Source organism: Takifugu rubripes, chromosome 11 (genome assembly GCF_901000725.2).
Source record: "Takifugu rubripes chromosome 11, fTakRub1.2, whole genome shotgun sequence".
Lineage (NCBI taxonomy): Eukaryota > Metazoa > Chordata > Actinopteri > Tetraodontiformes > Tetraodontidae > Takifugu > Takifugu rubripes.
The window spans coordinates 9,166,080-9,186,696 of record NC_042295.1 but is presented as its reverse complement, the minus strand read 5'-3'; the positions used below and the strand labels follow the sequence as shown (position 1 = coordinate 9,186,696).

Below are 20,617 nucleotides of genomic sequence, written 5' to 3'. Positions count from 1 at the left end.
TGACGCAAACATCTTTTTTTATATATTTAATTCATCTGTCATTCATCACATTTCACAATATGTCCTTAGTAAACCCAGAAATGTCACAGGTTGAGACAGGAGACAACAGTTTCAGTAAGCCTTTTCCAGGGTTTCCTTGATTTTTTTTTTTTTCCTGCATAATAACAAATATTTACAGATATCCCAGGAAGAGAATTGTAGTAATAACAATGATCAATTGCAATAATAACAATAAATTTAATAATAAATACTCGCTGTTCATCACACAAGCTGATGAGTCTCACTCTTCTATCAGTGGGTTTACTGATACTCCATACAAATCACACACCACACACACACACGCACACACACAGCTCAACGTTCACACTGGCAAAAAAAATCTGCAGTGTCGAGTCAATACCACCTGCCCACAAATAAATTTGAATTGTCAGCCGAGACTCAAGCTGGAGACGGTGGAGTTGTCCAGCCTGTCTCCTAAAGATGTTCAATCACAGCTGAGCAGAAACATGAAGCGCTTCCTCCTCCAGCCACGCGGGGGCGCTACCGCCTGCTAGCCAAGACCAAGATGAGTGAGGAGCACAAGGACGCGTCGGCTGGTGATCATACTCGGAAGAGAGGCAGCCATTCACGCATGCCAGATAACATGCGGTTTAAAAAAATAAAAATAAAAAGCACCAGCACTCAGGACGGAATTTTGTTCTTCCACAGCGAGACACTTAAACACGTCTGCCAGACCAATAGAAAAAAAACGTTGTCGCAAGATTCCTGTAGGGATGCACTGAGAAAATAAACTCTTTTTTTAGTTGTACATGACAGGAATGAGGTGTCCACCAGTGCAACTGTCTTCCTGTCTCGGTGTCAGAGGGATGAGGTGACGGAGACCCCCATGCAGACAGGGGACGCGTGAGGACATCTGAGCACTAGCAGACGAAGCGACGTGCAATTGAGACAAAGACGCTTTTAAGGATTTCTAATCCTTTTTTTGTGTCTTCCAGGCTTTGTAGACAGACTAGATGTGAAAACGCAGACGGGTCGAGAGTGAAGTTTAGAAAAGTGGCTTTTATTAAGTGTCTGGATGGCTTTTGATGAGTCTTCTCAGGACTTTTTAACCTTTTCACGTGGCTTTTAGAAGCAGGTGGAGTAGAAGTGCTGGGTGGAGCAGGTGGGGGAGCTTTTCAAAGCCCTCCGGGAGCTACAGTGTCATGCAGGGTAGAGAGCACTAGCAGGAGGCTGCAGTGAGGACTTTACACCTTATTAGGACACTGAAAGGACACACAGGAGGAACCGTATCCAGTAAGTGCCCGAAACGTGACGAAAAGTTTGGAGTCAAACTTCCAGTGAGTGCACTTTGCTTGGCTCAGAGGTAAGTAGGCGTCCATGACGGTGTCCTTAAACAAACCTGAAAGCAGTAAAAAAACAAAAAAAAAACAAGAGTTCACTACAGTTGTTGTCCACAGAGCGCAGTGGGGTGCTGCTGTCCACACAGAGGGACCGTCTGGTCTAAGCTCTGACCCTCCACGTCCATGTCCATCAGGTTTTGCTGCGCCGCCGCACTAGCGCCGCCGCCGTCCTCGCCGTCCCCTAAACCCTGGGGGCTGTCACAGCTGCTGCCCGGGGACGAGCTGAGGGTGCGCGACAGCGAGCTCAGCTTCCAGGCGTCGGACGGCCTCACGCGGGCCGGCGTGGGCCGAGGCCGGGGTGCGAATTCCAGCGTTTTGGGCCTCTCCAGGGGGCTGATGAGGCAGAAGGCGTCGGGGTTGGGGACCGGCGGAGCGGGAGCTTTGCGTCGGTGGGGGACGGGGAAGACGGAGGTGGGGATGGGGAGGCGGGGGATTTCCAAGCTTTCCTGTGTCCCTGAATACAAGAGAAGGTTGTTTTTATGTACCACCAGTAGGGGGAAACAAACTCAACATCTACATTTATTCATCCTCTCCCAGTGAGGCCAACAACAGCTTTTTTAACATGCGTCAAAATTGATGTAGAATGTTGGTGTTAGACTTTTACCTTTGTTTGCAGGTTTGTTCAGTCCTCCAGGTGGGGGGGGCATGGGCATGCTTCCGTCTGACGGAGTCCTGCGATGTCCCAGAGTCTGAGCCCGGGGCCGTATGGCCCCGTCTGAGGGGGTGCGTCTGTGCCCTCTGTTCATGGCCATGGCTGCAGACACGTGGGTGGGTGTCAGAGACTGGTTGGGCTCCTTCTTAAAGCTCTCTGCCCGCAGGTCCAGCAGAGGGTTGAGGGCGTGAGCCGGCGGGGCCGCTGGGGTTTTCGCCCCCATCATGGGGGTCAGGGGGTACTCCTCCGGGTCAGAGGGAAGGAGGGACTTGGTGGAGTTGCAGTCAGACAGAGAGGACAAGGAGAGGAGGGTGACAGAGGGCGAGGGGTCCGTGCTGGGGAGCATGGACTCATGGTGTCGGGAGAGGGAGAGGGAGAGGTTTCGGCTGGGCGGGGAGGTGCTGCGGCGGAAGCGCCCCGCCCTCTGGAAAAGGCCGTCTTTCTTCTTACGCTGCTCGTCTCTGAGGTCCTGCTCATCCTGAAGGACCTGCCCACATCAGGCCACATTAATCAGCTCAGATATTCGATTCACACCATTCAGTGCTGAGATGATGATTCCCACTTTCCCTCTGGCCTCACCTGTAGTTTTCCCAGCTGCAGGAGGTCCTGTCCCAGGGCGACGGAGGCCAGCAGAGAGGCACACCCCAGCAGCAACATGTCGCTTTTCTTCCTCTGGCTGCAGCGCCGCGCAGACTCCTGGTAGTTCGCCCCCGATCCCTGACCCACGGAGCCCTGGCAGGAGCCGCCAGTGGCCGACGGGCTGCTCCACAGAGACCCCGAATCGTCCACAGCGCCGTTGCTGCTGGTCTCCGACGGCTGCAGGGAGCCGGGCGACTCCTCCGGGTCACAGCACTCCTCTGAGGAGAGGAAGGAAAGAGGGTGAGAACTGGGAGAGAGGATTCTGGCCTGTCAGACATGGATGGAGGAACTCACCCATTTCGTTAAGGCTGGAGAAGCCGGCGGTCATGGGGGCATGTTTGGGGGACTTGCCCAGATTTGGAGCACTGGACGACCACACTTTGCATCCCTCGCCCAGAGACTTCAGCCTGCAGGGATGAGGGAACGGGAGGGAAACACAAGTGAGGACCGCCTTCACACACACAGGTAATTGATCACGCTGCCCCCTTCAGTTCCTTTAAACCAGATTTCTGATCACATCTGCAGCACATCTGTATGTAGGGTGCACACATACTTGTCTTCTCCACCAACTCTTTCTTTCTGGTGCGTGGAGCTGGGCCCCCAGGTGCGTCCTTTCTTCTTGCTGCTCGACAGGTCCTCCTTCTTGCACACGGCGCTGCGCCCCCACGTCTTGCTGCCGTCGGTCGGCGTCACTGGGGGGCAAAAAGCCCCATGAGCTGCACATCACTGCAGATGGTGATCGTGCTAAATGTTTGCGCTTACATCTGATGGCTCTCAATCGGGGAATGACCCCTGGACTGGCGGGTGGGGTGGTGCTCTCGCTGCCCTGAGGCTTCCTCTTGTCCACCTTGGGAGATGCCTGGACGGTGATCTTATGCTCGAAGCCTAGAGAAAAGTGTGTTTTACATGAGTTAGTTTTAATTCATTTGACATTCAAACAGGTGAGGCACAAAACTAGGAAGAGAATTGTATTAGAGAAAAGCTTCCTATCTTGTCAGAGCTCTCCTGCCTCTCGCCTCCCCCCCCAGATTCTTTAAAAAAAGACCTCAATACGTGCATTAAATTCTTATATAAACGCCTTCATGTCTTCAAGACTGCAAACACATGAAGCTGCCAAACGCTTGCAGGATATCCCTTTTTTCCTTGCAAAACATACATAAAAAAGTGAGTCCCCCCGCAGGCTGCAGTTGCGCCTTCCACCCACCAGATGGCAGACTGATGCAGTTGCTGTCGCGGCCCAGCTTCAGCAGTCTGCTCTTTTTAAAGTGGCCTTTCCTTTTCTTCACGCTGGGTTTCTCCTGGTACACCTGGTGGATGATGATGTTCAGCTCTCGTTCCACGATATCGATCTCCCTCTCCGCCAGCTCCTGCTCCCGCCTCCGCAGCTGCTCCTCCTGCTCCCGCTGCTCCTCGGCCGCCCTTGCCAGCGCCTCCTCCCATGATCTTAGTTCCTGCAGAAGGGATGAGGGGGATGATGACAGGATGAGATTAACCCAGCAGCCTCTCTTCTAACACTTCTTCTGAAATGCTTGTTGCTACGGTAACTTTAACTCGCAGAATCACTCTCAAAACAAAGTGAAATACCGGCTTTAGTGTGAAACTTGACTAATTCACAGCATACATGCATTATAAAAGGACCGACAGCGGCATGGTTTGGTGGGGAGCTGGAATGTCACCTTCTCTTTGGCCCTGAGTTCATCAAACATCTGCTGGATCTCCAGCCTCCAGTCCTCTTGTAAAGAGTGGAACGACTCCAGAGGCATCTGAAACATGGCCGACTGCTCGATGGCCAACAGCTGCCTCAGGATGCTGGTGAAGGAGGGTCTGCTGTGGGGGTTTGGGCTCCAACACTCTGACCACGAAAGCACAAGTGAGTAATTACTTTAAATCCATTTAACACATTGTTTTAATTCACGGTGACACAATGGGCACGCTTGCATCAAGGGTTACACAAACGTGAATTTTTAAGTATTTCACAACAAAAACAATCTATATTTGTCTAAAACCCTCTTTAATTTCTGCTTGAAAATATTCAGCTTTCTTGGAACTATTTGTTGTGGCGGATTGATACGTATTTGAACAGTTCTGGCAAATTCTACAAAAACGAATACAGAAAAAAATCAGGAAACTATGAGGCTTGGACGGGCACAAACATTGGAAATTTCTCTTTCCTTCATGATATTTTTCATGTGATTTTATGATACAACTTTCTATAAAGAAAAACATGATCCCAGGTTATCAAAATAGTGTAGTTTATGGTTTGTTTGGCTATTTTTTTACAATACGAGTAGTGAAACTGAGCAAGATGGTGCAGCATATGGCAGCCATGGTGAGCCAAACACTGACTGACAGCGCTGCAGAAACACACCTCCAATAATCGAAACGTGCTGAGCGAAGCATCAACAAGAGTTGGTGTTTTAGCATCCAAAAATCTGTTTAGAGGCGATAGAATCCACTTAAGAGGCTAACCTAAAGAGTGGAGGTGGGGAAATGGGGTGGGGAGGGCGATGAAAGCGAGACAATGAGGGGGGTAAAGCGTGCACTGGGTGGCGAGGGATAAAAGAGGAGAGATTAACGGATGAATATGGATACGGCGAGGAGGAGTCGGGGAGGTTCGTGGGCTCGGTGTTTCAGAAAACCTTTTAATTTTTAATTACTTGACATAAAACCTGGCCTGCGGCTCACCCAGCCATGGAAACACAAGCGCTTTGGGGAATTTCGGATGAACCAAAGCATCATATTTAAACAGCAATGATTAACAGTGAATACAGAGCTGGTTAACGCATCATTACTCTTCACAAAATCTGGTCTGGGTTGGCTACTAAAAACGTGGCCCCTGCAGCTTCTCACCTTCCAGCAGCTGAGCGAAGGGCTCGGGGCACGTTGACGGGATGGGGAGGGTTAGTTTGTTCATGGCGACGCCGTATGCTACCGCCAGAGCGTCGATCTCTCGGTAGGGGACCTCGCCGGTCAGCAGCTCCCACAGTAGCACCCCAAAACTGCGCAGACATAAAAGACAAGGAACCTTTTGATCCAAACCTCAGGTGCTTCTACCACATCATCCGTTTTAAGGATACAATACAAAAACTAATCAAGTAAATGTTAAAATTACAACAGTGTATCCTAAAAATCAACAGTTGTATCTTTTTGATGACCTGTCTCGTGCTAATCAAATAAAAACGCCACCTATAGCCAATCTTAGTGACAGACAATGCTGAAAACCTTCATGGTATCTCCATAATAGGTAAGATTTCAGAGCTGTGGGTGACAATTTTATCCTACTTGTGGATGAAAATGGCTAAATGCTGCTTTACTAAACACGTAGCGCTGTTTATCAAGGCGAACATGCAAATGATAACAATGTCACCTTGTTCCACCCAACACTGAACAGTCATGTCTTTTTCCATGTTTATCTCAGCAGCAGTTTTAAACCAGTACATTTGAAGGCTAACATTTAACATTTGGAAGGTTTAAAACAGGAGAAAACGCCCTGGAAGAAGCTCAAGAGTTCAAATGAAATTCCGACTTTGGCGGGACGAGCGACGCACCTCCACACGTCGCTGCTTTTGGAGAAGAGGGACAGTTTGATGACCTCGGGGGCCATCCAGGCGTACGTCCCCGCCGCGCTCATCTTGGTGGTCTGATGCCACTCCCTGGCCAGACCGAAGTCTGTGATCTTTAAGGTTTTACTGCCCAAGCTGAGCCTCTCCAGAGGCTCCAGGATGAGAACTGATGAAGAGGAGGGAGAAGAAGCGGAGACAAAAACTGTTAGACCCCAAAAACACATTTAATCATTTAATGTTGCATTTTTCCATGGGAATACGGACACTGTGTCAGTCGTTGTCGAGGGCTGGATGCACAGAGGTGATAATAAGCGGATTTCTCATGATTTGTTGTGAAAGCTGTGAGAGGTCAGGAAAAGACTCCCCCCCCCCAAAGACGAGCACGTTTACAGTAGAGGTGTGGTTAACACCTCACTTCCTTCAGCGTGAGGAAACTGGCAATTTATCACGCAGCAGCAGCCATTTTAATTGGAACGCCTTCATTAATGTCCGTGTTTACATCCGCTCTCTCAGTCTCTCTCTCGTTCTCTCTCTCGCTCTCTCGTTCTCTCTCTCTGCTTCCTCCTCTGTTTCCGTGTGAAGGCTGCTATGGAAATATTTGGAGTGTACACAGTTCAGTCAGCAGGAGCCAGGTGGAGACTGCTTTCTCCCTCTCTCACTGATCTACAGGTGTATGCAAAGAGAGGGAGCAGCCGCACACACACACACACACACAGGCACAGCAGTGACTTTGTTATTGTGCAATAAAGGTGTGTCTGCTCCTCTCTGTCCCCACACTCTGCAGGAGAGTTTCCACGGCGACAACAGGAGGTTATTCAATGAATAACCATTGATGCCCAAAAGGCATTCAAACAAAAAAATTAAATGCTAATTGCAATTATCCACTTTAAGCATTCCCAACGCACACAAGTTGTCAAATAGCTGAGAGTAAAAATGACAATGCAGAAGAGACTGAATTAAAAAAAAGAAAAAAGAGAAAAAGCTCTGGGTGTCTTTTCTATTTTGATGCTGCCGCCTCTGTGAGAGACAGCTGTCTCCTCGAGGACCATCTTCTGTCTCTGAAGAGCAGATGGAGTCAGGACAGACTCAGAGAGACAACCTGGAGGGCCAGAGGACGGGGGACAGGAGGCCTGCAGGGAGGTGGGACGGTGGGAAATAAAGGCACCAGGAAGCTCAGGAGCTCTTTCACCTGCACCTTTTAAGTCATCTGTATTTCATCGATTCGTGGGCCCAACGTGCACCAACCGGCAGCCGCGAGGCCGTCAAAACATCACGGCGCATTTCATCACGCTGACGTAAACAAGGCCTCAAGGACAATGTGACTTTTTACACGCTGCCGCACCGACACTGGCAGAAATGTTAACCCAAAATAGCGTGAAGTGCACAATCGCACGCTACGAATACAAGAGACGCTCTGGCAAAGCTCTGTTGGGAAGAAAGCGTCATTTATTCAGGAGAATACATCTTCTCTGTTGAAAGAAACATTTTCACCGTGAAATTTAGGTTAATCAACAACCTCCTAATCTAGAGGAAGCTAATCAATAACCGGCGTGAGTCACAGCAGCAGCTCCGCGAGGCTGCTAACGCTCTCACCTTAGGTTGTTTTTTTTTCTTTTTACGGTGCGGAGCAAAAGTTAAAACAATCCTCATGCTGATTAAGCTACAGGGATCTCGTTTGGCAGGATTGTTGTTTGCTATGTGTGCTAGCGACCGCGCTGTAATCTGAGCCAGAAACCCGACGGGTTGTTACAACAAAAAAAAAAATAAGGAACAGGGCCAAACTTTGTTCTAATGCCCTATCAAAGGGTTTATTATCAACTGTGGACTTGGCGCCATCGCTACAGCCAGGAATGCTGTATCGGAGTCATTGATTATTGATCAGCTGTCAAGAACACCTGCTAGGTGCAGATATTCCCAGCCAGCATACGGCATCACAACGGCGGTCTCTCCAGAAGGACGATTTGACCTTTGAACCCCAGCTGTTCTCCCGTCCATCCTTGGACCCTGGCCCTGGATAAGAGCGTTGAGAAATCCCACCTACGAGCTAACCAAACACTGATAGGGCCTGGCTTTACGGTCTGAGGTATTTACTCAGCGCACAGGTGACACATTAGCCCACAGTGGCTATCTAACCACCCAGGAATGTGATCCGAGGCCTTTGCGAGCGATGGCATTCCCGTCAGTCGCTGGCAGCCAAGATCCGAGCGCAAGAACAAGCAGCGCAACAGGCCGGACGTGTGCTCGCTCGGAAACGCGTTGGCGACAGGTTTACGTGACAACGGTGACAACTGAAAGACGGCCACACACCCAACATCCGCACCGCCGCGAGTGGAGAGGCATATTTGGAATATGTGAAATCCCAGAAGCCTCTGTTTACTCTTCAAGGCTTGTTAAAGCACAGAAGGACTCTGAGCACGGGCTCCCTGCGCGGCCTCGCCTTCAATAAACGGGAGCCTTCAGTCAGCTGACGCCGTTCCGACTCCCGATCAGCTGATCCGCAGGTGGGGCGACCTGTCGGGCCAGATGCTGCTGACGGCTGTTGTCGTGTTTCCAGCTTTCAGGGGAAGCTCGGCGCAACAGAAGGAGACGGAAGTTTACAAATCAAAGACCAGAGAAGAAGCCATAAAAGATGACGGGGGGGGGGGGGGGGGGTCACTATTTTGTGATGTTTCAGCACGTTGCTGTCATTTACTTGTTACTATAGCAACAAGAGCAGAGGTCACAGAGTGTGATTGCTAGGGTGGGAAAGATGAGGCGGCCCTCATGCCCCTATGAGGTGCGTTTGTTTACCCTTCCCCCTGTGAGCGCCTGAGAGATGGATTCTATCAATCATGTCATTTCAACACATTTACAGTCCATTTATTGGATTTCTGTCAGAGTACGTAGTCCATCTCGAACTTCCTGGTAGTTTTTAAACTATCTGGCCTTCTGTTGTTGAGCATAGCACCACTTCCTGTTAGCATGAGCTGTCCTGATGTGGGAGCTAACGACAGGCTACTGCTCCTGTTCTCTGGTTATACTCATGTTTGTTGTCCTTTTGTCCACTGACTCTATCTCACTTTTTTGAACACGCACAACAGACAGCGTTTATAAAAGGGTGTTTCTCTACTCTATGACTTCTCATTCACCCCCCCCTTCTCTCTCACACTGATTTTTATGGCAGTGAATCAGCGCTATGCTCGTCCACTGGGGAGGTCTCACTCTGCATTTACTTTGTGAGCTCGATGATGAGCAAACAATGTGTGTGGATAGTTATTTGCCCTCGTTTGTGGCTCTCTGGCAGCACTTTTAATGACAGCTAGCCTGGGCGGTTCCCTCAAACAGGTCAGCGAGTCTCGAGGGAAGAAACAGAAACGTAAAATGATTGAATTAAAGCGAACTGTACGAGCACGACGGGGCCTGGCCTGAGCGGCCGCCCAGCATCGGCGTTGGTTTGGAGAGGTAAGGAGACGAAGGCGCGGCGGAGGTCAGCCGATGAGGAGCGGGGGAGGGGGAGCAGAGGACGAGACGAGGGGCAAAAGAGACGAAAAATGACAGGAGGGAGGAGAGGAGGAGAGGAAACGAGGCCAGGGGAGGAGGAATCGGGCAGAGGCAGCTGAAAAGGGATCAGGAGAGGCAGCGGAGCAGAGAAAGTAATAGAAACAGAGATGGAGGAGGGGGGGCAAGATAGATAGAATAAAGAAAAGCATGAAAAAGATGCAGGCTAGTGGAGGTAAAGAGAGATGACTGGAGGGGGAGTCTTTGTCAGTCTCCTGGCAGCACATACCAGAGGTCTTTGTGACTCAGGAGCTCTCCGTTTCACATCACGTCTAAAACGCAAATAACCGACGTGGCAGATTCCCACATTTGGGATTTTTTAAACTTTTCCCCATCCTCTTGTCCCTCCTGCGAGTGCCAGGACACTTCCTCGTCCCCGGCTTCCATCTGGAGCTGCCGGATGCACGCGACCGGAGCTCCTCTGTCTCCCGGAAAAGGGCGAGCTGGTAAACGAGTTGGCGTTCTCTGGAATCCACACACGGGGGGCGGAGGTTAAGGAGTTCTGCTAAAGCTATGTTGTGTGGGATAGCGTAGCGCTCCTTGTTCCAGTTCATACAGCGTAACTTGGTTGTTCATTTGCATGTTCTCCTTAGTTTTCGGAAAAGTGGAGCTAAAAAAAGAAACGAGCAAAAAAACCCTCGGAGGGGTCGTGCAAACGCTCTGAACCACGACCGAAGACTTGTCCACTTGACCCCAGGAGCGACGCCTCACCCCGCCAGACTTCAACTTTTCCCCCCTCCTGGTTAAACTCGGACACACTTTAGGCGTGACCTTGAAACCGTCCCGTCAGCCTTTGTCCTGGCTCGGGAGGAGGTTTAAATGTGTCACACGGGGCCAAACCCATCACGCAGGCAGTAGAAACGGAGCATCGGGGAGTCGCCGCTGTCAACCAGCTTCTCATCGACTCCACATCGATCAGTGGAGAAAAACATTTGTGAGCGTTCAGGCACGAGCGGGGTGAAAGGTCGCTGGCTGGGTTTAACTGTGTCACCGCAACTCTGTCAGTCACGCAGGGACGGAAACGGGGAAAGATCTGGCTGCAGTGGAGGACGTCAACAATATCGGAGAAGACGGATTTTAGGGTTCGGCTCGATTTGTTGATGATTGGAATGAGTCTAAATTCCGAAGCAGAGCTGGGAGGAGGTGTGCAGCCGGTCCTGACTCACTATAAAGTCTGAGACGTGCACTCGTGCTCAGGCCGACATCTGTGGACACCGACAGCACGTTGCTCACTAATCTGCAGCTTTCTGGGAGGGGGGAGACGGTCGACCTCCTCTCAGCAGCCTTGCACTCCCCCCCCCCACCCCACTCGCATCCCTGTCCCTCCCCCATCCTGCTCTAGTCCCATTCTCCACCAAGCCTCCAGGGGCTTCCTACAGCCACTGCAACGCCGCTCTGCCCCCCCCCCCCCCTTATCCATCTCTCCTTTCTGCTATTCACGGCCCACGGTTGTCCCTCGCTGCCTCGCTACCCCCCCCCCCCCCCAACAGAGACTCCTGTCATTGTCGGCCTCGCTCTCGCTCCGTCTTGGGTCGCGGTGGGACAATGGGGTCATTGTTGGCCTTTGCGGCGCGTACACGGGCCTGTGTGTCCGTAGATGGAGGGTGGGCGCTCTGCCCTAGCGCCACCGTGTCCAGCGCGATCCCACCGCCACAAGATCCCCCCCCCCCCATTCCGTGACGCAGGTTTAAAGCCCAAAAGGCTGTAAATTACACATCCACCGTGCAAAGTCAAACCATGACTCCGTGCCTGTCCCCAGGTCCTTGAACGTGGTGGAACTGGAGCTTCTATGAAGCTGAGGTGGCTGCAGCCGGAACTGTGCACGTCCACTTGAGCGTATCAGGATATACTGGGAAGGACTTGAGTCAGTGACTCCAGTTTCTGATGATGCTATAACATGATGATGCTATAACATGCAGAGCTCAGGAATAGTGAGGCGTGAAGGGCTGCGAATACGAAAATGTGAATAAATGTGAGACCGCGGGCGTGTTTTGCTTCCTGTCTTCAGCAGAACCTGGTGGATTGTAGCTCTAAATTATTCAGCCCGGTTATGGGTCACATCCCTTCCCTGCGTCCACGCCTCCTCTTGTTGCATCTGTTGCCTGTCGCCGTTCTCGTCAAGCCTCTCGCTTCTTTTTAAACGCTTGAAATCGGCCCGCGACATCAGAATCAATCATTGACAGCCGGGCGCCGTCATCAGGTTCAAGGAGGCGGAGCCTCTGCATCACCCTGTGCAGACGCGGTTCCCTTACATGTACAACGCCAGTTCAGTCCTCCGCCACGCGGCCTCGCACACCTCGCGCTGACAGACATATGACGGCGGCCCCGTTCCTCTCTGTTTCGTGCCGCAGCCATATTGCAAACTGACACTCCAGTGAGTCACAGTCTGGGCCGCCACCGTTCTGTCTCTCTGTTGGATTAGCAGCCGGGACTGGCCACCAGTCTAATCCTTTCCTTAGCAGAACCGCTCTTAAATTGTCGCATATACCCAGCCAGACATTTTAAAACACTTCTGCCACATCTCACCCAACTAATCCCTCCACTGGCTGATGGATCGTTGCGCCGTGGTTGATGTCCGCTGCTAATAACCTACTCCAACGCTGAGGGGGAAAATGGTGGCGCGACACACGCTCAGACGATTGTTTACCGTGCAAACACCTTTGCCGTTGGACGCTACGGTACTCAAAATAGCAAGCTAATGTCAACAGCGCTCTTTCGCTTGTGTCTCCTTGGTACAAGTCGAACAATGAAGCGTCATCGAAGGTACAGGTACGGACGAGGCGCACAAATATTAGCTGGAGGAGGTTCAAGGTCGCCTGTAGGCACCGTGTGGCTGCAGGTGCAGGTTCAGTTTCTCTTCAGGTGCGACCAGCATATGCCGTCTTCCCTACAGAAGCTTCACAATCCTCCCAAAGTGGTCCTCAAAGGTGCGCGTGTAATTTGAACACAGTGCCACACAGCCTGTTATGTAGTTTTACATGTTATATATGTATTAAATGAAATGTTCATTGCGTTACTAAAGTGATTACGGGCCGTGAGGGTTGGGTGATTCACTCTGGGGTTTTCAATATCTATCTTTCATTCCTGGTTGCTTTGGTAACCAGATTACACCAGATGAGTTACACAGAAAGCTGGCAGGATGAGGGACCAAGCTGAGAGCTGAAAACACTGAGCACTTTCATTGTTTCCACTTTAATCTGGCGATCGCGCCGGTCCCCGAGGAGCGGAGGCCCGGCATGAAACTGGAGGCTGAACTCGGATCAGACCCACAGGTTAAACCTGACCGCTGGAGACGATGACCTGCCAACAAACCGCCGTGCACTCTAAGGAGGTCACGGTAATCAGATTATCCCCGCGGCCTCGGCTGCGTCGACGACGCAGGTTAAAACGCACCACGGGCACGTGCACGTGTGCAGCCGGACGCCTTTGAAAACCTTTCTGGGTTAAAATTAGAGGAAACTGGCTAAAAATAAAGCTACCGCGGTTGTTTGAAATGCTTCAAACGCGCTCATCCCGCGAGGCGCGTCGGGTTCTGTCTCGCCGTATTCTTCTTCTGTGGAGGAGTTTGAGGATGTTGCCGACAGAGGCGGGGGCCCAGGGCGCCCGCTCCGCTCCGCAACCCCCGCGATGCCGTGTTTGAAGGGGACACCTGAGATCAGCGCCCCTGGACAATGAGTGGAGGTGTAACCCTAAACTGAGCGGCGCTGTTTATCCCTCGCTCTCCATCTCTTTTCCCTCCGTCTCCTCTCCCACAGTCCTACAGTAACGCTCTGTTTGAAGCGACGGATCATTAAAAGCAAAATAACAAGTCACTTCAGTAACTGATGACCTCCTTTTTCTTACGAGATGCATGCATGCTAATAGATAAGCGCTTCGGCGAGATCCTGACCGCTGTTGCGGTGAGTCAGCAACCACGCAGTTTCAGCAAGAACAATAATCCAGAACGGATTGAGCCCGAGCCCCACGGTGCCTTCACGCATTCAGGTCTTACTAATTCCATGTGGATGGCGGCCTACTCTGACTTGACGTTTTGTGCAGCCAGCACATGACTCAGACGCGCAGAGGCAGCGGCGCCCGTGTCGCCATGGTGAAGGCGGCGTCGTGGTGTTGTTGCCAGGGCTCTGTTGTCCAATGAGCACCTCCTGCAGCTCGAGGTGGGCGCGTGTTTAAAAGCGACATGTCGCAAAGAAGTGGGAGAGTTAAGCAGCGATGGAAGATCAAAGAACATTACAGAGGATCAGAGGAGCTGGGCTACTTCTGTTGTCTCGCTCCTTTAAAGACCATTAGTCAGCATTCAGCACACTCCACCCATATTTGTACACCCCCACTCCCAAGTCAGTTGGGATAAACACACACACACACACACACACACACACACACACACACAGATGCACTTAGATGGTCGTTGCATGCTTTTTCTTTGATGCACCGACAAACTACAACTGCGTCTTTAAACTGTAAGTAGCACAAAGAACCAAAAATAGCACAGTGGGTTGCGGAGCAGAACTGCTCTCCTTGCAGAGACAGAGGAAGAGGATGAAGAGCGGGAGGAGGTGCAGGCCGCGATGACAGGGAGAAGATGGCCAAGCGCTGACCGGCGCTCCAGGACGCCAGGCCTTCCCGTTGAGAGGATCGTGTCTGCACCACTGTGAAATGATTGGGACTGTTTGGACCTTAAAACTGTGTCCACACTGACCTAATTATCGTTTTGTAAAAAGAGATGTTCGTGTTCGGATTAGCATGCTAACACCTCGCGTTAGCACATCGAGCCATATAAATCAGCTGCATTTAGTATAGAAAACCGAATTAAACCAACTCATCTATCTACTCAGCTATGTGTTCAGTTTTTAACACTCTTGGAGCACCAAGTACAAGTACCAGATACCTTTCAGGAAGAGCTTTAATGCAGTTGTAGTAGGCCCACCAAAGGCTCACTGTGGGGTCCTACTACAACTGTAATAACACGACACTTGTAATAACGCTGTGTAACCTACTTAAGTCTGTAGCTTGTTGCATTTCCCCTCATAAAGACTTGACGTCTACCTGCCGCCGCCTCTCTTTACTGAGGCTCCGTGCTGCAGTTTAGATAATACAACGATAAATAAGGCTCAAGGTCCAATGTTGGCCGTGACTAACAGTTAGGATACGTCCCAGAATTAATGTAAAACATACAAAGGTCCCAACAAATTATGCTTTAGCTCGCTTCGGTCTACATTTGACTGTATTTTAGCGCCACAGCAGCACTGTAAAACAACCAGTCTAGTGTTGGTTTGTGTTTATGAGTTTGTTGTGGTGGTCAATATTTCCATGGCAACAGTTACCGATCGATTGTGGTCTCACTACTTACTATTGCTGGACTTGAGGTCCCTGTGAATGATGGGCACGAACGCCTGGTTGTGCAGGTAGTCCATCCCCGCAGCGATCTGGACCGCCCAGTTCACCAGAACCTTTGGGGGCACCTTCTTTCCAGCGAGTGCTCGGTTCAGCGCCCCCCCTCTGGCGTACTCCATCACCAAGCACAGGTTGGGCTCGCGCAGGCACACCCCGCGCAGGGCGATTATGTTGCGATGTTGGAGCATCCAGAACAGCCTGGCCTCCTGGCGCACGCTCTCCGCCGTGGCGCTGATGTCCTCGTCGGGGTCTTGCCTGGCGGCCTTCACCGCTACCTCTTCGTTCCTCCACATTCCTTTGTACACTTTCCCAAACCCGCCCGCTCCGATCACCTCTTCCAGGTGCAGTTCTAGGAAGTCTATCTCCAGAGGACACTCGCCTAGCCCGCCCGCCACCAGACCTCCAGCAGCGAGCTGCTTGTAGTTGGCCGCGTCCCCCTTGGTCACATAGTTGCTGGGGAAGATGCCCACCTTGTCCTGGATCTTGCCTGTCCACCAACCCTCATCCCCGGACACCTTTGAGTCTTTGGAGAGGACCTCCAGGAGGTCCCCGCGCCGCAGGGTTAACTCCTCGTCCGCTGTGGCCTCATAGTCAAACACTGCTGTCCAGTAAGGGTTGGGGTTGGTGACCCCACAGCGGCGACCTGGGTGGGAGTCCGGGGAACCGGACGAAGAGTTCCAGCTGCTGCCGTTCTCCACCTGCACCACGGGGGCCGGGAACATCGGCGGCGGAGGGGTAATATTCGGTGGCATTGAGGAAGAGGAGGTAGTAGATGGGGGCCCTGGTGGGATTAAGCAAGGGGGAGGCGGCGAGCAGCAGCCCCCACAGCTGGTGCAGGACAGGGGGGGCGCCGTGCTGCTTGCTCTGCCGTACGGGTTCATGGGTGTGACGCTGTAGGTCTGCCCTCCGTCAACTCAGGCGCAAAATCCATACGGGGCCCATCGACGGAGACGAGGTGCCCTCCACCACCGGCGGTGGGGGGGGGTGGGGGGGGATCAGCAAGTGAGGGAGCTGCGACTGTTCTGCCCCATCACCACGTCTCCCTGCTGATCTGTGCCAAGCTCTGTCCCCGGTTGCTGCGTTGTTGCTATGGACTGTGCAGGTTACATCAAGTCCCAAAGGCAAGTTCATCGAGGGACGACGTCGACCAGGTCAGAAAGGGAAAGCTTCCACAGACGGGGGGGGGGGGGGGGGGGGGCAAAATAAAAACACAACTGTGCCTTCTAGAAAGCTGCCACACAGTCCCACAAGAGACCAGAAGACATATTTATGTATTATATAGAACCAGCCAACAGTCGGAATCTGTTTGGAGCTTCAACCTAGACATTGTTTCTCTCCACCTCTGCTACAACAAATAAAAACAATTAATATCTCTTAACTACGACCTCATATAGAGTTTATTCCATTGTCAGGATTCCGAAAATTCTACCTTGATAAATATCTCTTGCGACGTGATATCAGCCCATTTACGAGTAGCGTCTGGTCCCGTGTTGCTGCGGGGACTCTCATGGGTCAAAACACAACGGATCAATGTCTAATATCGATTGTTTTGGTGGTCAATCAAAAACGACCGTCTGTATGAGACATGCGTGAACTCCGCTGAGCCTCGCTCCTCGTTATTTCTCATCCAGCTCAGTTTAGACGCACTTCCCCCGGCAGCCATCTCCGTGTTATCTCTGCTCCCCTGCTCGCCCTACAGCCGCACAGGCCGGCCCGAGCGCGCTCCCACACGCACGATCACACCAGCTTTTATTACAAACATCCCGTCCATTTTAGGACAGGTGAGCGATCACAAACACGGTCGGTGGGTCTGCAACAGAGACTCCATGATCAGCATCCACGCACGTCTGCGCGTAACGAACTCGCCTCCGTCTCGGTGCAGCGGTCTGGGTCAGTGGGCTCGGTTCGTCTCCATCCGTGATGGGTTCGAGTCCTCTTCCGGTAAAGACACTCTTTTTATAGTGGAGGGAATAGTTAAATAGTGAAGGGGTGTCTGTAATTCTCATCATCCGGGAGTAGCAGCTCCACATCAATCGTCGGTCCTCTTTAAAATGTCCAAAATTCTTTATGGAAAACAGCCTCCACACGGTAACAACATCCTGGGAACAATAATCAACAAAGGTCTGCGCTCGTAGCGTTACAGATTAAATAGAGCAATAAATATATCCTTTTCGGCTCCATGGTTCTTTCGCCTATATAAGGACAAGGCGCATTAGCAATGATAATAATAACGGAAATAATTATAATAATTATTATATTAAATTATGTGCGGAAAATCCTCCTAGTCCAGGTTTGCGTCTTCCGCCTCACTGAGCTTTGTTTCAACGCGTAAATAATTAGCGTTTACTGTAACATAAACCAGAGACCGACAGCAGCAACATCTAGCGATGCATGGGCGTGTAGTTGCATCCGAGCAAGAGGAAACATCCAGGTCAATAACCCAAATTTCGGTTCCGCTCATCCAGCTGTCCGACGCCGTGTTGCGCTCAAACGGGCTCCGTTTCCAAAACGACGCGACATTTGGAGCGCAGAGCTGCGCTGACTTCGCATCCAAACACACCGGGGTGTCGCTCCCAAACGCCCGTTTCCTCTGTCGCTGATCCACAAAACATGGGGATGGCGGAGCCGTGCGCGCTTCCTGTGTGCACACGCCGCCTCACATGTGTGCAGATCGGGGCGCAGCTCATCCCGCAGGGCGGAGAGGAGGACGCTTCGGTCTGTTGGAACAAGGCAGACTATGCTGGTGGCGAGGACACGCTGTTGCATTATGGGCAATGGAGTTTAAGGGAAAATCTCCAGCTGACCTACATCTTCGTGACAGCTCATATTCTTTAATTAGCAGTATCGCGACAACAAGGTTATTGAGGGAACCTCAAGACAGTGAATCTAGACAGCATCCGGTCGTCTAGCAATTATATACCAATAATCCTATCACATATTGAATAAAAGAGAGATGCAGGGTGTTTTGAAGGGCAGATTCCCCATTTAGGTTTACATTCACTGGTAAAACTTAAAAAAAATAAATAAAGATCTAATAAAGACAACCAGTAACCATTTAAAACGAAAACATTTATGTTTTAATGCATATCACTAGAAAATAGAATATCGGGACATAGACTCGTTGAGGATTTAAGCGTTTTGCTTGAATGTTCTGGGTATCATTTTGATTTAAAAAGGTATCCTTTAAACACACATTTATTCGAATCAATTTTTTACGGTAAAATATTACAATATTTACGTTCACCGCACATAAAGTATTGACCTATACTGACATCTAGTGTTCATGAAGTGAAACTTATTTTGTGTTAATTTTGTGTTGTGGATTTCGTCATAACCTTTAATTGACTTCTTTCAGTATTTACACTTTCTGCTAAAAGATAATTTTACTGTCGTCCCACAGGATCATCCCATTCATTCCATACAACACACAGTTCATAAACAGATTGTATAGCTGCCATTTACTGCAGTGATAAACAGCATTAGCACTGAGTAGTAGTTTTTATATACGTAGTCTAGAATACAAGAACACTGTATTACATTCAAAGTCCCTGACTCTCATTCTCAGATTTTCCTAACTTTCCTTTATTAAACCAGGGGAGAAATTTGTTAAAGTTGGTTACTAAGGTTTTGGAGCAGCATTGGAATTTAAAATCCTTTAAAAACCTGTTAGCACATGCAATATAAAGTAAATTGATGACCTATGGGGGGGAAGGACATTTTCATTTTCAGTTTAAAAATATCCCTGCTTTATTGCTTCTGAATTTTCCATCAGAATCTGCTCTTTCACTACAAAGGTTTTTTAATGTGTGACAACTCCACACGCAAACATTATTGAACCATAGAGATAATGAATAAACGTATGTTAAGGACTTATTAAGGCGAGTCAATCAAGGTCAGCCCTTAAAAACACTTATACGTGCAGTATCGTGCATGCAATGTATACAGTGCACACTCAATACGCACCTTCGAGTGTTTTTGGCCACAGGGCGGCGCTGTCGGCTGCTCTGAGCGTGGAACATCGAAATTGGATCATACTGGAATGTAAAGAAACACCACACAATTCTAAAAATTGCCTTCCTGGGGTTTATAGTCGGGCTCAGATTTGGTGTGCTATATGGAGAGAAAATATACCAGTTGAGGCCATGAGCATTCTCCCAGTAGCAGCGGCGTTTCCACCCAGTTTGTTGCTATCATTAGGCTGCGCCAGCCGCGTCTGCGCATGCGCGCCGAGCGTGCGGGCGCAGCTCCGCCGTGGTTTCGGTGGAGCATTCTTCCAAACGTCTCACTCCGCGAACAGGCGGTCGTCTGTCCCCAACCTCCCCACTATGCCCGGAGAGTTGTTTTAACGGAATACGCGCCCAGCGGGACCACGGGAGCAGAGCGAGGTGAGGCGTGTGCGCAGTTTTCCCGTTGATTTTCACAAGAGTTTTGGGGATAGATAGTGCGGGAGCGCAAAAACTGAACTAAGCTCTGGGAAGGCTGGGAAACAGCGAGAGACACCCGAGCCGACTAACTTCAGTGAATGTGGGTAGCGGGCTCCTTACTACGGCTCGGTATTTGCTTTGAGTGCGGTCTCAAACGTCGAGTAGCGACTCGGCTGTTCACCTCGACCACCGACCATTTATCAGAATAGGCACATGGCCGTAAAAACGCCGACATCCGATAAAATTACTAGCTTCAAAATCTACAACCGTCTCGGTCGTAGTGGTCCTACTGCGCATGCGCGCAGCGATGCGTAGACTTTGGGCTTGTAGTTTTTCGTACCTGAGTTAATCACAGTTGCGGGGCTAAAGAGAAAACTACCAAGACTACAAGTTCCAGACAATGGGAGCTTTGTTTAGGAGCGGCGCTAGCCAGTCAGTTAGCCAGTACGAGCTTTGAATTTTGAGTAGTTTGTGTTGCATATCGGAAGTTGCCGTGGCCAGAGAGGGGTTTTGAATGAGCTGCAGTGGGGGGGAATTAGTTTGCTGCTCTTTGGGGGGGGGGGGGGGGGTATTAGTTTGCTGCTCTTTCGGATGGGGGGGGGGGGTCTCCGCATTTGCGCATAGCAACAGTTTGATTGATCGCGCAACACGTTCTTATAATTGCAGCATTTACAGGAGTAAATTGGGGGGTTCTCCCCCGCTTGCCGTTGAGATGCGTGTGCACGCGTGTGCGGTATTCGTGCGCGAAGCCAAAATGTCAGCTATGTTTGCAGAGGTGATGACGCCTCTGCGGGTCGCCTCCATTTATGAAGGTGTCCCCCCGTGTTGCCTTCGTCTTCCCCAGGAAACGACACGTCGCGTATCGGGATGCTGGATCCGTCGCGCAGGAGAAGCGGAGCAAAGTAGTGCACGATCATAGCATCGTTCACGCGCAACCCATCTTTTATGCACCGATCTGCATCGCCGTCGCATTAAAAACAAACCCTGACACTGTGTGTGTCCCAATCTGCG

General features: G+C 50.7%; 2 protein-coding genes and 1 long non-coding RNA gene across 4 annotated transcripts in view; 2 read left to right on the top strand and 1 right to left on the bottom strand.

Moving 5' to 3' along the window:
* Window positions 1-11: 11 nt before the first annotated feature.
* On the bottom strand, window positions 12-17,899 carry map3k10 (mitogen-activated protein kinase kinase kinase 10). Its single transcript, XM_011608379.2, has 11 exons — window positions 15,139-17,899; window positions 6,240-6,420; window positions 5,542-5,690; window positions 4,368-4,543; window positions 3,896-4,142; window positions 3,454-3,576; window positions 3,245-3,383; window positions 2,986-3,098; window positions 2,632-2,909; window positions 2,005-2,539; window positions 12-1,854 (listed from the first exon to the last, which is right to left on the bottom strand). The coding sequence occupies exons 1-11, from the start codon at window positions 16,061-16,063 to the stop codon at window positions 1,439-1,441; spliced, it is 3,282 nt and encodes a 1,093-aa protein (XP_011606681.1). The 5' UTR covers window positions 16,064-17,899; the 3' UTR covers window positions 12-1,438.
* On the top strand, window positions 3,015-6,292 carry LOC115251383 (uncharacterized). Its single transcript, XR_003889921.1, has 4 exons — window positions 3,015-3,156; window positions 4,056-4,231; window positions 4,327-4,561; window positions 6,160-6,292. It is a non-coding gene; the product is annotated as an uncharacterized lncRNA (long non-coding RNA).
* A 1,524-nt stretch (window positions 17,900-19,423) lies between the features above and the next one.
* sipa1l3 (signal-induced proliferation-associated 1 like 3) overlaps window positions 19,424-20,617 on the top strand; it is a 34,557-nt gene continuing 33,363 nt past the window's right edge. The window contains exon 1 of one of the 2 annotated variants that reach the window (XM_003968422.3): window positions 19,424-19,567. The gene's annotated coding sequence lies outside the window, so the exon portion shown is untranslated. The remainder of the gene's footprint in view (window positions 19,568-20,617) is intronic. The other variant, XM_029843256.1, reaches the window with a different exon arrangement.